Below are 16,315 nucleotides of genomic sequence, written 5' to 3' on the forward strand. Positions count from 1 at the left end.
TTGGAGCCTCTGTTGTGTGCCAAGGATTTCAGATCTGTGCTACAAATGTTAATATTTCCAGCCTTAGATTACTGCAATGTGTTATACCACTATCCAGCCTGTACAGATAATCCAAAATGCTGCTGGGACCCTTATGCATGAGCACATTACTCCGGTATTATGCTCATTGCATTGGTTCTCAGTATACTGGTGGATTGACTAGAAGGTACTCCTACTTATTCATAACCTTCAGATTTATCTGCCATCAAGAACACCATCTTCACAGCTGGGTCTCCGTGACATCCCCTCGGAGGAACCTGTAACAGGGCTTTTTCAGTAGCTGCCCCAGTCGCATGGCAAGCTCTTCCAGCTTTCCTGAGGACCACCTTGGACACTCAAATGTTTAAAAAGGCTTTAAAAAACATTTTTGTTTAAAGATGCCTTCAATTTGCCAGAGTAAGTTACTTTATTTTTTTCAACTGATATTTTGCAGCTTTGTATCTATTTTGATGTCTATTTATTTATTTATTAAATTTCTATACCGATATTAGTGGGGACATCATATCGGTTTACATCAAAACAATAAACATAAGGAAAGAAAGAAATTACATTAAACAGGGAGATGGGATGGGATAGAGGAACTGTGAAGAAGCAGAAAGAAGGTACATAGGAACAGGTTATTCTGTATCAGAATAGCCAAATAAGTTAACATTGTCTCTCAATTTAGTATACTCAAATATATATATATTTGCAGTGTTTTAGTTGTATGTGCCATTTCTTGTAATGATATTTTATGTGTGTTTTGTTCTATTTCTCTCCCTGAACATGTCGGCAATAAATCATTTAAAATAAATAAGATTTTCCTGCCAAACTTTAGCGAATTCCAGCCATGGAGCGGGTCCCTGATACAGATGGACAGATATGGTGACGCTGCTTTGCACTGATGAAACCTGCTTTAAAAAGTACCAAGAAGGGCTGGCTAAGCTAATAAAATGGACATAGGGCTTAAAGTTTGTATATACCACACTCTCCAAAAAATTGTTTTGGCAGTTTACAAAATTACATTCATAGTATAAAATAACATAGAAAACAAAACTTTACAATGAACATATTAACATTACTAATACATCATGCTTCTAACTGCAAACTAACATAGAAGTGACGGCAGAAGAAGACCAAACGGTCCATCCAGTCTGCCCAGCAAGCTTTCACACCTATTTTTTTCATACTTATCTGTTACTCTTGTTCCTTTAAATATATCAAGAGGATATACTATTCGTTCAGTGCCAGCACTGAGTAGAGGAATTTTCACTATTTTAATTCAAAGTTGAATGCTGAAAGACTGTCCAAACTGAAGGGAAATGTAATTACACTATACAGATAAATCAGTGGATGCTACAGGAATTTCACAGACCATCTTTTTACTGAAGGTGTAATGAACAAAACAGGCCATAGATTTTACCATCTACAAAGCAAATGTAAAATGGAGAAAAATTTCAGAAAAATATAGTGATGGATATAATGATTGCAGCAACATACTGAAGAAACCTGCTTTTCTGGGCTGATCAGTGCATTTGGGATTGGAAACAAATTTTGTTGCTGCATTGCCAACTACAATGCGAAGTGTTTTGTCTTCCCTGCTCTGTCGCCATAACGAGAGGAACTGTCTCTGCTCCTGCCTTAACTTCCCGCTGGCCAAGCTGTCATCAGTGCGGGGAGTCAAAAGCCAGTGGTCAACAACCAGGAGAAGATCATTCTTGTTAAAGAGCCTGCCTGTGCTGACATGCCGTGGCTTTCTCTACTCTGTCCCCATAACGAGAGGAACTGTCTCTGCTCCAGCCTTGACTACTTCTTGGCCAAGCTGTCATCCATGCAAGGGAGTGCCAGTGGTGCACACAAAACAGAAGTTCCTTTGTACACTGCTTCATGCACGAAGAGGAGCAAAGAGCAGGAGACTTTCTCTACCTAGGCAAAATCCAAAAGACTAATTACTTGCCTATGTCTGTTATGTATCAAGGTAGATATGGCAGCCTTCAAGGAATGGGTGTCGTCGTCCTCGGCAGCCATCTTGCTTAGTCCCAATTCAGCTCACCCAGGAGGATGTTCCACCCCCTTTTGCCCGCTATTTTGATTATACTGATAAATGTTCAAGCTATTAAAAGTAAGCTACACACTATGTATGACTTAATCAACAAGAATAGACCTGATTACTTTTGTTTTAGGGAATCTTGGTTACTCAGCTCTGATTTTGCGATACTTAACCAAATTTGTCCTCTTTATCTTTTTCCCAGTCGAGGAAAAAGGCGGGGGGGGAGGGTGGAGGATTAATGATTATTTATAAAGAACAGTAGAAGATGGCCTATGAGGCCTGAGCGGTGATTCACCCTATGAATCCTTAGTTCTTTATTCGAGCGATTTCAGTCTCTGTTTAGTATATTGTCCTCCTGCTTTGCTGCAACAAAATCTTTCTCCTTTTTTTGAATGGTTGGTCTCCTCCAGAGCTAACCTAAACAATATGGTTATCCGGGGGAGAGTTCAACATTCATATCAATCTTGATCCTATTTCTGTGCAATGCCCATTGTTTTTGGACATCTTATCCTCGCTAGGATGGGAACAACTAATTCAAAATGCTACTCATAAGCATGGCCATATACTGGACCTCGTATTTATAAATAGAGCCTTTATAGAGTATTACTACCGTAGTTATAAAGCCTGTCCCATAGTCTGACCATTCATTAATTACTTTTCATGGTCTTTTTGTCATTATAAATCAGGCTTCTGAAAGTCCTTCATGGGATTCCATCCTGCACAGAGAATATATTGATTGCAGTTGAGCTTGACTCCTTTCATCTGGATAATATCGACTCAGGAGTCGATATTATCTAATACTGTTGATAAAACTGCCCCTCTTTCAGTCAAACCTAAGTCTCAAATGATACACTGCCTGTGGTTATCTCCTGTGGTTAAAGCACACAGCTACTTCGTAGCAAGCGCAAATGGCGTAAATTACGCACTGATTCATTGGCTCATTATAGATTGCTTCTAAATTCCTATCGCTCTCTGAGTCTAAATGATCTTATTTTTCTAAACATATCAGAGAAATTGGTTACAATCCCAAAGAGGTTTTCAAAATTGCAAAGAAATTTACAACGCCCCTTTACAAAGTCTGCAAATTCATTGACTCACATTGTGAATATTTTATGCATCATTTCAATTCTAAAGTATCTAAACTCGCTGATAGCTTTGCTTCAGTACCTAATTGGTACTCAAATTCGGACCAAGATCTGATCTGCACCTGGAATTCATATCATTGCACTTCTGTTACTGAAATTACACAGATTTCAAAACTGAATCCGTTGTACTGCTCTCTGAATCCTATCTTAAAAGCTGCCAAGGATGTTATTGCACCTTCTCTGAATAGCTTGGTTAATTTATCATTATTTATCTTTATTTATTTAACATATTTCTATACCGGTCTTCATGAAAAGATTCATATCAGGCCGGTTTACATGGAACTTAGGGGAAAAACTAATTAACCAAACGAGAGCCGAAGCAAAGTTACATATAACAGGGAGATTGAACTTGGGGGCTAGAGTAAAGTCATTAGTTCAAGTAGTAATCCTTGTCTCCCTGCAGAAAGCTGCACTGAGACCAGTCTTGAAAAAAACCTGGTAGTGATCCATTTTATCCTAATAATTATAGCCAATTTCTTCATTACCTTTCATAGCCAAACTGATTGAGACTGTTCTAATGCAACTCCACTGACTTAATTGAAGAGAAACCGGTCCTTGACCTCCATCAGTATGGGTTCAGGAAATCGTTAAGCACTGAATTGTTAATACTTCCTTTGCTAGATGCTCTTCAGAGAGGCTTAGATGCGGATAAGAGCTACATTTTGGGGTCTCTAGACATTTCTTCAGCTTTCCATCCTCCTGTATCGTTTGAGAACGTGCTATAGCCAGCTCTGTCTTGCATTGGTTTTGAAGCCTTTCTCTCACAGCATACACAGTACATAGCTTTTGGCAACAAATGTTCAAAATGGTATGATATTGGCAAAGGTGTTTTACAAGTTTCGGCCTTTATCTAGCTCCATTATTTAAAATTCTTGCCAGCCTTTGTGACGGGTATAAACTCTACACAGACGATATATAGGTTTTTGCACACGTTCGTCCATCGTGGTCAAATACAGTTGAACTAGTGAACATTTGCCTTTCAACTATCCAGAAATGGCTTTTCTTCAATAAACTGGCCCTGAACCTCTTTCAAACTGTTTGTACTGATCCAAAGGTCATATTCCAAAATTCAGCATGCAACCATTACAATAGAAAATACCACATTCCCCCTATGAGCTAGTTTAAAAGACCTAGGTGTATTAGTAGATTCTTTTCTTATTTGTCACTCTCACGTGAAAGCAGTTATAAAATCTGACTTTTACAAGCGACCTGAAACATTTTCTTAAGTCCAGATTTTTGGATGGTTGTACAGGCATCTATTCTGCCTCTGGTTGATTACTGCGACTCCATCTATACTGGTCTTCCAGCAGCAACACTGAAACCATTACAGCTACTGCTGAACTCAGCCGCTCAACTGATCTCAGGAATGAAACGTAGAGATCATATTTCACCAGTTCTGATTGACCTCCAGTGGTTGCTGATTGCTCAACATATTTTATATAAGATTGGCACTATAATTTTCAGACTAGTTTCATCATCAGCCTCCTCTTGGTGCAATGCATTGTTGCATGTTTACTGCCCTTCACGTCAAAGTCATCTCCGAGAGGACTTTTGGTTGTTCCATCCCTTCAGCGACAAGAGCCTCTGCCTTCTCAGTTGCAGCCTCTATTTTGTGGAATTCCTTCCCTGAAGCATTGCGCTTGGCTGACAGCACAAAGACACTTAAGATCGTGTTTAAAACCTTTCTGTTGAAACAGGCTTCTTATTTACTTACTCCTGTTTGTTTTGGTTTTGTTCTGCGAGTTTCATGCCTTTTATGATTGTTCTCTTGTACATCGCTTAGTTTACATATTAAGCGATTAATAAAGATGATTACCCTGTGGAGAAGTAAAAGAAGGTGGCATTCTGGTTTTCTTTTAACCTTATTAATGGTGTAAATCCTGGGATCCTTCTTTATCCTTAAACAAGATATAGTAAATAATGTTTCTTTCCTGACTACTGTTCTCCTTGGGATTTCCTTCAGGTTCTAACTTGGGCAAAGCAACACCAGCAGAGGTTGGAAGCAGCACTCGCAGAACTGGTGTCTAATTCTGAATTGCTGGAAGAACTGTTAACATGGATTCAGTGGGCTGAGACTACACTGATACAGCAGGATCAAGAACCGATCCCACAGAACATTGATCAGGTCAAAATCCTTATCTGTGAGCACCAGGTGAGGTCTCATACCAGACAACTCAGTCCTCTACCTTATTGACTGTTCAGGAGTTTTGCATTGTAAAAACGTTTTTCTTCAGGCAGGCTTTTCCAGTTCACGATTAATTTCTCTCCTTAATCTATGCTATATCAAACAGAAAATATATGAGCATTCTTCTGCTCACCTCTAAAATTATAAACTAAAACAGAGGCTCCAGGCTGCAGAATCTTTTTCTGCTAAATTGCACTTTCCTACTTTTTTTAAATAAGATTTTTAATGATGTTAACTGTGTATGTTTTTATTGTAAATAACAGTCCACACAAGGTTGAAATCCTTTGCATATAAAAAACTGCTTGAAAACTAGTTTTGTTAGTGTGGTTTACAAGGGGTAGAAATGATGAGACTGATGAATACTAATGCCTGTAATGAAGTGCCCCATCCACATCACACACACTGGATCACTTAATGCAGATTGTAAGTGGCTACTCCAAAAGCTCAATACAGTGTAGAACAGTCGTCAACCAGGTCCCCTGACAGGGACCGTGTTTCGCCCAGAGCTGCGTCGGGAGGGACTAACAAAGTGTATAGGTCATGGGAGAGCCGGCCAGTTACCTTTTGCACTGTATACTCGTTCTGCATCTCCTCTTTTTGTGTGGATGATTGTTTGGAGTGCAGCCTTTTCTCCTGTATCGTTGTTTGTACATATTGAACATTTTGTATCGTAAGCCAACTCGGGACACTTTCTGGAGAGTGCAACCTAAGTGTTCTGCAGTTGTAAAATCCTAATACTCATTGCATTTCCGTTTAGAACTTGAACGGGTGCTTTGAAAGTAAAGAGGAAATATTCCTTTTTTGTTTATTTACTAAATAGTCTTTCATGGAAGAGATGACCCGGAAGCAGCCTGATGTGGACAAGATCACAAAGACCCACAAGAGGAAGACAACTGATCCAACCCATTCATTCTTCACGGAGAAATCCCGTAGCAATAGTAGGTTTGGTTCAGCAGCTGCGTCATCTGTTTCCTCCTTGTGCTCTCCGGCAGCAAGGAGAAGATAAATACATTCAGTCTCAAGAAGACAAGAAATGTAGAAGACTTGGTTCATATTAGTGGTGTCTGAAAGATGCAGTTCAAAAATGTGACTGCTGCTCTGCTTTTGTGGGTGAAACTGATGAGCTTTCTGGCTTTCCTCAGCTCCATTCCTTTTTTCCCCTTTCTCCAGGGAAGTCTACAAACCAGACTCCAGCTCTGCCTGCATTTTCTCTTCTGTCTCTGGCTGAAACAAAGAACAGCCGTATTAACCAGCTGTCTGCCCGTTGGCAGCAGGTCTGGCTGCTGGCCCTAGAGAGGCAGAGAAAGCTGAATGATGCCCTGGACAGACTTGAAGAGGTAACGTCTGTGATACAGGCTCAAATAGGATCTACATTTATGGTTTTAAAATATGCTCCTTCCAGCGTCTATGATTTAAATATCAGAATTCAAATAACAGTTTTTTGTTTTATAATGCTCCCATAAATGGAAAAATATTGGGTATAGGTCTTTAGTTTAAGATGGATAATCAGAGAGCATCTTGTGCCCTGTTTAGTATTTCTTTTTATTTATTTAAAAATTTATATACCACATTAGAAGCAAAAATAGCAGAGCAGTTTACAATAAAAACATCCATTAAAAAAAGTTTTAAAAAATATAAAAATAAGAGTATCTGTAAATGCTGCTTTCTGGGGAGAAAATGACAGCTGGCTCCTTGACATCCCGATGACGCTTATGTTGTTCCAGTTGAAGGAGTTTGCAAACTTTGACTTTGATGTCTGGCGGAAGAAGTACATGCGCTGGATGAATCACAAGAAGTCCCGGGTGATGGATTTCTTCCGGCGCATCGACAAAGACCAGGATGGGAAAATCACAAGACAAGAATTTATTGATGGAATATTAGCATCCAGTGAGTCTTGACATGTTAGCTTTGCACTTCTCTCACATACAGATACTGCTAACAATGTTCCAAACTAGTTCTTAGAAGATTAACTTGTTTTTCAATTCTCTTTCCACAAACACACATTTACCAGAACTACAAACATTGTTTTGAACTATTTCTTAGAAGTTGCCATCAACCGACCCTCAAATGGCACCTATGTAACTTAAGATACGTTAGCTTCTTTTTATGTGCCTTAATGTAAACCATTGTGACGGTTCCCACCAAACGACGGTATAGAAAAATGTTAAAATAAATAAACTGATACATATATAACATATAGAAACATAGAAATGACGGCAGAAGAAGACCAAACGGCCCATCCAGTCTGCCCAGCAAGCTTTGCACTTTTTTTTTCTCATTCTTATCTGTTTCTCTTGGCTCTTAGTAACCTTTTTTATTCCATTTCTCTTCCACCCCCACCATTAATGTAGAGAGCAGTGTTGGAGCTGCATGTAAGTGAAATAGCTTAATTAGTTGGGTATCAAGTTACCACCATCAACTGACTTGGACTCCTATAAGGTTTAAGATTGCCACAGTGAGAACTCATTGACTATGTGCATTCTGCATAGTTAGCAACATTCAAAGGTGTTACCAGAACTCTGATTTGTCATTTCATTAACTAGTATTATACCCTCGTAACAAATAAATGTTTCCTCTAGTCTCCCAGAAACATAAATCCTCCTTGGATGTGGCCTAGATATTCTTATTCCTGAGAAGATAGAAATCCTGGACTGGATTTTCAAAGTGCTGTATGCGTATAAAACTGTTTTATGCATGTAAATTGTGTTTGAAAACCAGGGGATTCTACAGGTCAAAGTATACTTCAAATCAGATGAATAACGTTAAACCTGCTTTGAGCAGAGGGTATGTACTGTAAGTTTGTGCACAGTTCAGACCAACCCACCAGTTTTCAAAGTGAACTTATACACACAAGTCCACTTTGAAAATTTGGGCTAAAATCTGCTGGTACAAAGTATCTGCAAATTTAACTTTTATTCAAGCTGTTAGAAAATGACTCTCCTTGTGTTTTAGGCTTTGGTAATTATATTACTGCCAGCGTGTGAAGACTCCTGTGTAATGCAATGATTTTTCTCACAGAGTTCCCCACCACCAAACTGGAGATGAGTGCTGTGGCTGATATTTTTGATCGTGATGGCGATGGCTATATTGATTACTATGAGTTTGTAGCTGCTCTGCATCCCAACAAGGATGCTTACCGGCCAGCCACAGATGCAGATAAAATAGAAGATGAGGTAAATAGTGCACTTTATGAGAGAGTGGAGCTTTTACAAGTGGGCATTAATGTCTTAACACAGATGGATCATCATGGAGCATATAGTGCCACCCGACCTACAATGTCACATCCTCAACTGATGCCCGCTGCTATCATACTGCATCCTAATTGCCTCTAAAGGAGGTGACTAAGAGAGATCACAAAAGTTGCTGCTGATTGAATTGAGAGGTGTTAAACACCTTTTGTTACATATTATGCAGGAAACTGGACAGCTGCTTTTGCCACACTATTGTCTTATGTTCTCTCATCTTTCTTGTTTAAATCCAACAGGTCACACGACAAGTGGCTCAGTGCAAATGTGCAAAAAGGTTCCAGGTGGAACAAATCGGAGAAAATAAGTATCGGGTAAGCCAGAGGCAATTGGCAGTTAAATGCAGCAGCTCACCAAGCCTTAAGTAGATCTGTAACCGACTTGTCATCTTCCATGACAGGAGGATTGGCTGTAATCAAAAGCACTGACCAAATTGCTCAATATAAGGTGCACATGTGAAAAATAGCAATTATGCGTGTAAATCAGGGGCCGCAGTAAATTTACATGTAAAAAAGGGGCAGGCCAGGACATTCTGCGTTTATGCAAAAGCAATTTACAGATGTAAAATGACACCTTGCATAGATTTACTCCTGCTCAATATCAGGACTAAGTGACTGGGTGACATAGGCGACCTTCAGGCTAAAGAGCCAGGAGGGTCTTCACAAGCTATAGACTGACTGGGTGAATTGATAAACATTCGCATGTTGTGTAAAAAAGTCTAAATAACATGAGTAAAGTCTACTCTTGTATCCCTTTAAAACTTGAAGTACAGATACACAGATATATCATTTGCACACACTCATCCAGTTAAATTCTGACTCATCTGGCTAAGTAGCCAGATTGGCCGCTACTTGGACAGATTTGAACTTTTCTGGATACGTAGTGGCACTTAACCTGTTATATTTCGATTTATCCAGCTAAATAGCATCAGGTGCTTCTTAGTCGGATAAACCTTGTCTGTCTGAATAGTGCTTTTCAGGCTTCTCCAGGTATGTAAGATAAGTCTAAAAATGAGACCTATCCAGCTAAGTCAGATAACTTTACTTATCCGGCTATCAGATTTAATAACTTTACTTATCCGGCTATCAGATTTAATAACTTACCCAGCTATCAGGTTTAATAACTTTACTTACCCAGCTATCAGGTTTAATAACTTACCCAGCTATCAGATTTAATAACTTTACTTATCCAGCTATCAGATTTAATAACTTACCCAGCTATCAGGTTTAATAACTTTACTTACCCAGCTATCAGATTTAATAACTTTACTTATCCAGCTATCAGATTTAATAACTTACCCAGCTATCAGGTTTAATAACTTTACTTACCCAGCTATCAGATTTAATAACTTACCCAGCTATCAGGTTTAATAACTTTACTTACCCAGCTATCAGATTTAATAACTTTACTTACCCGGTTATCGGGTTTAATAACTTTACTTACCCGGCTATCAGGTTTAATAACTTACCCAGCTATCAGGTTTAATAACTTTACTTACCCGGCTATCAGATTTAATAACTTTACTTATCCGGCTATCAGATTTAGCCGGATATGTAGCACTTATCAGGCTTATCCAGCTATGTGCCACTACTTGGCCAGATAAAGCTGAATTTATCCGGATAAGTGCTGCTTCTTATCCAGATAAATCCAAATTTGCCCAGATCGCTGTTTTTACATGCATACATACTAGTATTGTATAATCTGTGCTTATTGTTTGTGCACAGGTTATAAAATACTATACCAACTTTACAAGCACCATATACACGTGTATATGAGCACATGAGAGCAGTTTTGAAAGGTATCCTCCCTGTCAACACAGTTTCTTAGCTCTGTTTCCTCTTTTAGATGTCTTTCATTTTTGTCATGCTTTTTGTTTTTTTTTTTCATCTTTTCCCTAAAATTGAATCTTCAGTTCTTTTGAGTATGTGTGGCATTACAGGCCACTAGATGGCATATTGGTAGCAGAGTTAAGGGAATTTAGCCTATAGGTTAAAATGTGGAATTTCCTAGCATGAAGACTGATGGACTCAGGACCAGTGGGTTTATGCTCTCCTGCCAGCATTTGGAGATAGAGCAAGCTGGCGTCAAAGTAAACATAACCCTGCAGTGACCCCAGCCTGACAGTATTCTCTGTCTCCAGCAGATGGCGGGTGTGCATCTCCCTATGGGGATTGCTTTGAGTTTTTTGAAAGGAGAAATTTGAAATTCCCTGTACATACCCGGATCAGTCCAGACTGCTGGAAGCAGGAACAGCATGTAATGACAGAGATAAACAGAAGATTTGATGCAGTTTTCTGTGTGCTGCTGTATAATGATATTATTCCTTTGAATTACTGCTAGAAATGTTATTTCAGACAGAAGTGTCAGGCAGGGGATTGCTAGCATTTCATTTGATCATATGACACATTTATTGATTTGGTAATGTGTAACTTACAATTTTTGCTTCTGGACTAGATAAATCATTTGACTATTTGTCCAACTGAAGAAACACAAAGCAGACATTTTTCTTCAAGCCACTGCCCATGTGGTTAAAGAAGTGCATGTGTTAATGCTTGTTGCCAGTTACCATTAAATGTTCCTTATTTTGCTTTCTTCTCTCTTTCTCTCCGCCTCTATAGTTCTTCCTCGGCAATCAGGTACAGTGTGCCCCATACTGTTCTGGCAGCAGTCAGCTGTGTTTATCAATGATAAATCAAATTCTTTTTCTGGGCTTGAAGGATAGAGAATTGTGGGTTGATCTAGGAAACTGATATACAGACTTGACTGTTCAGAGTAGAAAGGGCCTCAAATAAGTGTGATACTTCTGTTAACCTAGAATTGCTGGCTTTCATGTGCCACTTCTAAACCTTGGATATCCTGGAGAAGTGGAGATTTTATGGCATCCAGTTTGTAAGCAAAATATAGTGCATGCATAGTGTATCTCTGTATAAAATAGGACAGTTCTTGGGAGCACAACCACATACTCTGAACATAGTCTGTATATCAGGACATGTACTTACAGCTGAATCGATAAACGAGATTGCTTTACATAATTATTTTAAATTGAAGACTGGCTGAACTCTGGTATGTAACAGTATCGTTAAAAAGAGAATAGGAAATCCTAGCACAAGCTGAGTGAAGAGTAAAAGTAGGCACAAATATGGTTAATTTAAATTAAACTGTGCCACCCGTACACAGAATTAATTGTACGTATTCTTCAGTTGTCCATGCAGCAGACGTAGGGGTAAATTTTACACCTGAGGGACTTCAGTACCTTTGCACTTTGCAGCTGCTATAAACCACGTGCAGAGTTTTCAGAATGAAATGTCTGTACATTGTCTGCGGGCTTCACCTTCCCCAGCCCCTCAGCCCATTCCTTTCTGGCATAAAAAGGGAGGGTGGTTTTCAACCCACACTTTTACCCTGTTGTCCAGGCACAATCTTTTGCCCTCTTAATGTGTAGTAGGTGAAACTGTGCATGGCTGCTTGAGTCTGTGAACTGTGCTGAAGGGATGCGTCTGAAGGCCGCTTGTGTATGACCCCAGAGGGAGTAGCACATCACTGTCCATTACAAACTCTAAAGAAAAGAAAGCTAGGAATCACAAAAATTATGCAGATCACATTTGTAAGTAGCTTTCCCTTCTAGGGAATCAGCATTTCACAGAGTAAATGTTGACAGAAAAAGACCCAAGCCTTGTGTGTTATTTTTCGGGACCTTTCCCCCTGTCTCCATCCCTGAATCCTCTGTGCTTATCCCATGCCCTTTCAGTGTCCTCACTACCTCTTCTGGGAACGTATCCCATGCATCCAGGCCCTTTCTGGGAAGAAATCTTTCCTGAGGTTGGTCCTGTCTCGAGCCCCCTTGGAGCTTCATATTATGACCCCTTGTTCTACAGTTTTCTTTTCATCAAATAAGGTTTAATTCCCGTAATATTGGAGGGTGCGGGCTAAAAATGATTTTAAATAAGTACCTTTCAGGTACTAAAAGTCTGTATCCTATTCCCCCATCTCTCCTCTCCTCCAGAGTATACCTATCATGTCAAACGTCTGTGCAAACATCTTTCAAATGTTGCATAGACTAAAACTTCTTTCAGAATTGGCAGATTTTCGGTTAGTGATGAAATCCATGGTACTCCCTAGCATTGATTATTGTAATTAATTATTTTTGGGTCTTCCTTCTTACTACTAAAGCTTTGCAAATCATTCAAAGCTCTACAGCAAGAATACTAACCGGTCCTACGAAATTGGAACCTATCACCTCCACGCTAAAGTCTTTGCACTGGCTACCTATAGGACTCCATATACAATACAAAATCCTTTTAATGATACATAATACTTTAAATGATTCCCATATATACTTGTGTATAAGTCAAGGAAGTTATGATGGAAAAGCCAGGTCAACTTCTACATGCATAATATCTGCATACACTTTCTGTGCATACTATGATGTTACCTTGATATGCGTGTACTAGTGCCAACTACCAAAACTACAGTATTAGCAATCAGCCACTTAACTTATGTGGCTAACTCTGCTCGTGCCGCTGACCTGTTTTAAAGTTAGCATACCACGAGACTTTTTCAGTACAGACAGAGCTTTTCTTGAATTCTTATCTTCCTGATAGATCGCTCATTTTAAACCTCAACTTATACACGGGTCAATGCATTTACTATTTAATGATTAATGATTGTTTAATGATTGTTCATTGTTCTCTGTAAAGCTCGTTAGCTGCATTTTGTTTACTGTGAACCGATGAGATGTTCCCAACGTTCGTCGGTATATAAAAGAATATAAATAAATAAATAAAATAAATTTCCATGGATTTTGGTCTCAAAAATTGCTATTCCTTATAGATGAGATTGACTTATACACGAGTATATAGGGTAACTTAAGGCAGAAAAAGACCAAAATAGTCCATCTAGTCTGCCCAGCAAGCTTCCCAAGGTAGTTACTGCTGCTCCGTGCAGGTTACCCGCATGTTTCTGTTAAGGGAAGTAACTGCCGCTCGGTGCAGGTTACCCCCATGTTTCTGTTAAGGATAGTAACTGCCGCTCGGAGCAGGTTACCCCCATGTTTCTGTTAAGGGAAGTAACTGCCGCTCCGTGCAGGATACCCCCATGTTTCTGTTAAGGGTAGTAACTGCCGCTCCGTGCAGGTTACCCCCATGTTTCTGTTAAGGGTAGTAACTGCCGCTCGGAGCAGGTTACCCCCATGTTTCTGTTAAGGGAAGTAACTGCCGCTCCGTGCAGGATACCCCCATGTTTCTGTTAAGGGCAGTAACTGCCGCTCCGTGCAAGATACCCCCATGTTTCTGTTAAGGGTAGTAACTGTCGCTCCATGCAGGTTACCCCCATGTTTCTGTTAAGGGCAGTAACTGCCACTCCGTGCAGGTTACCCCCATGTTTCTCTTAAGGGTAGTAACTGCCGCTCCGTGCAGGTTACCCCATGTTTCTGTTAAGGGTAGTAACTGCCGCTCTGTGCAGGTTATCCCCATGTTTCTGTTAAGGGTAGTAACTGCCGCTCTGTGCAGGTTACCCCCATGTTTCTGTTAAGGGTAGTAACTGCCGCTCTGTGCAGGTTACCCCCATGTTTCTGTTAAGGGTAGTAACTGCCGCTCCGTGCAGGTTACCCCCATGTTTCTCTTAAGGGTAGTAACTGCCGCTCCGTGCAGGTTACCCCATGTTTCTGTTAAGGGTAGTAACTGCCGCTCCGTGCAGGTTACCCCCATGTTTCTGTTAAGGGTAGTAACTGTCGCTCCGTGCAGGTTACCCCCATGTTTCTGTTAAGGGTAGTAACTGTCGCTCCGTGCAGGTTACCCCCATGTTTCTGTTAAGGGTAGTAACTGCCGCTCTGTGCAGGTCAACCCCATGTTTCCGTTAAGGGTAATAACTGCCGCTCCGTGCAGGTTACCCCCATGTTTCTGTTAAGGGTAGTAATTGCTGCTCTGTGCAGGTTACCCCCATGTTTCTGTTAAGGGCAGTAACTGCCGCTCCATGCAGGATACCCCCATGTTTCTGTTAAGGGCAGTAACTGCCGCTCCGTGCAAGATACCCCCATGTTTCTGTTAAGGGTAGTAACTGCCGCTCCGTGCAGGTTACCGCCATGTTTCTGTTAAGGGTAGTAACTGCCGCTCCGTGCAGGTTACCCCATGTTTCTGTTAAGGGTAGTAACTGTCGCTCCATGCAGGTTACCCCCATGTTTCTGTTAAGGGTAGTAACTGCCGCTCCGTGCAGGTTACCCCCATGTTTCTGTTAAGGGTAGTAACTGCCTCTCCGTGCTGGTTAAGCTTTTTTATTTATTCCCATCCTCTAGCCTTTTATGGATCTACAGTGTTTATCCCACGCCCCTTTGAAGTCCTTCACAGTTTTAGTCTTCACCACATCCTCCGGAAGGGCATTCCAGGCGTCCACCACCTTCTCCGTGAAGAAATACTTCCTGACATTGGTTTTAAGTCTTCCTCTCTGGAGTTTCAAATGGGGAAAAAAAATGAAACGGGGCCTCCCACACCACCCAGGGCCAGGATCCTCCTCAGCCCCCACCTACCTGATCCGGGGAGGGGGGGGGATCTGACTCTGAGGCTAGGCCCAGGCCGAAGCCTCAGCCTTGTCTGGACTAGGGGTCTGGACTAGGCCCAATACCAGGGCCTAGTCCAGACTTTGGAGCCTCAGTCTCAGCCCAGGTCCGGTATTTACCTTTCTGTATTATTCCATTACTAAAAATTCACCAACCAATTAGAAGCCTAAGATCTGAGGGGTCAGTGCCTACTTGATGTGCCAAGTCATAAGGTCATATGATCTTGCTCATACCATAAATAGTTTCAATATCTACATATAGATGATGAGTATTTTTTTGACATCTCAAAGTGACCATCATATACCTTGGGTGATCCATCAAAAATGAATATAACACACCCGATATTAGACTTGAAGGTTTATAATTATCAGTCACTTATTTGAGATGTGTTTTTGTTATTTACTTTTTTTTGTTGGTATTTGTATGTAAATCAACAGTCACTTGGCTTTGAGGTGCTGTATTATCCGCAGCTTCCTCCTAACATTAATTTCTTTTCTTCTCCATGTACATCGGATTAGTTCTAGTGTCCATTTGACGTGCATGGCTGTACATTTTGTTTTCTGAATCGCACAGGAATACCTAATAGCGCCCTCAACATGCATTTGCATGTTGAGGGCGCTATTAGGTTTGGCGGATTGGACGTGCGTTTTCGGCCCCTTACTGAATAAGTGGTAAGGGAAAACGCGCGTCCTGTACTGTATTGGCCCGATTGTTTGCTTCTTAGACTGCTGCAGCACACTGAGCCAACGATTTCAATGTATTATCCACTTTGACACCTAGATCTTTTTCCTGGGTGGTAATTCCTAACATGAAACCTAACCATGTAACTATAGCATGGGTTATTTTTCCCTATATGCATCACCTTGCATTTGTCCACATTAAATTTCATCTGCCATTTGGATGCCCAATCTTACAGGCAAACAAGCTCCTCCTGCAATTTATCACATCCAACTTGTGATTTTAACTACTCTGAATCATCTGCAAATTTGATTACATCACTCGTATTCCTTTCCAGATCATTTATAAATATATTGAAAAGCACCGGTCCAAGTACAGATCCCTGAGGCACTCCACTGTTTACCCTTTTCCACGGAGAAAATTGACCATTTAATCCTGCTCTCT

At 40.5% G+C, this 16,315-nt stretch overlaps 2 protein-coding genes across 5 annotated transcripts in view; one reads left to right on the forward strand and one right to left on the reverse strand.

Annotated features, from left to right (window-relative positions):
- The window catches only part of MACF1 (microtubule actin crosslinking factor 1), a 513,108-nt gene that overhangs the window by 472,193 nt on the left and 24,600 nt on the right, over nt 1-16,315 (forward strand). For 3 of the 4 annotated variants that reach the window (XM_029570961.1, XM_029570959.1, XM_029570960.1), the window contains 7 exons: nt 5,177-5,365; nt 6,219-6,336; nt 6,569-6,735; nt 7,123-7,285; nt 8,417-8,571; nt 8,883-8,957; nt 11,262-11,279. In XM_029570961.1, coding sequence (XP_029426821.1) covers nt 5,177-5,365; nt 6,219-6,336; nt 6,569-6,735; nt 7,123-7,285; nt 8,417-8,571; nt 8,883-8,957; nt 11,262-11,279 — 885 coding nt within the window. The remainder of the gene's footprint in view (nt 1-5,176; nt 5,366-6,218; nt 6,337-6,568; nt 6,736-7,122; nt 7,286-8,416; nt 8,572-8,882; nt 8,958-11,261; nt 11,280-16,315) is intronic. The other variant, XM_029570962.1, reaches the window with a different exon arrangement.
- Nucleotides 1-16,315, reverse strand: part of PPIE (peptidylprolyl isomerase E) — a 154,118-nt gene that overhangs the window by 8,806 nt on the left and 128,997 nt on the right. The window lies entirely within an intron of this gene.

Source organism: Rhinatrema bivittatum, chromosome 11, assembly GCF_901001135.1.
Source record: "Rhinatrema bivittatum chromosome 11, aRhiBiv1.1, whole genome shotgun sequence".
NCBI lineage: Eukaryota > Metazoa > Chordata > Amphibia > Gymnophiona > Rhinatrematidae > Rhinatrema > Rhinatrema bivittatum.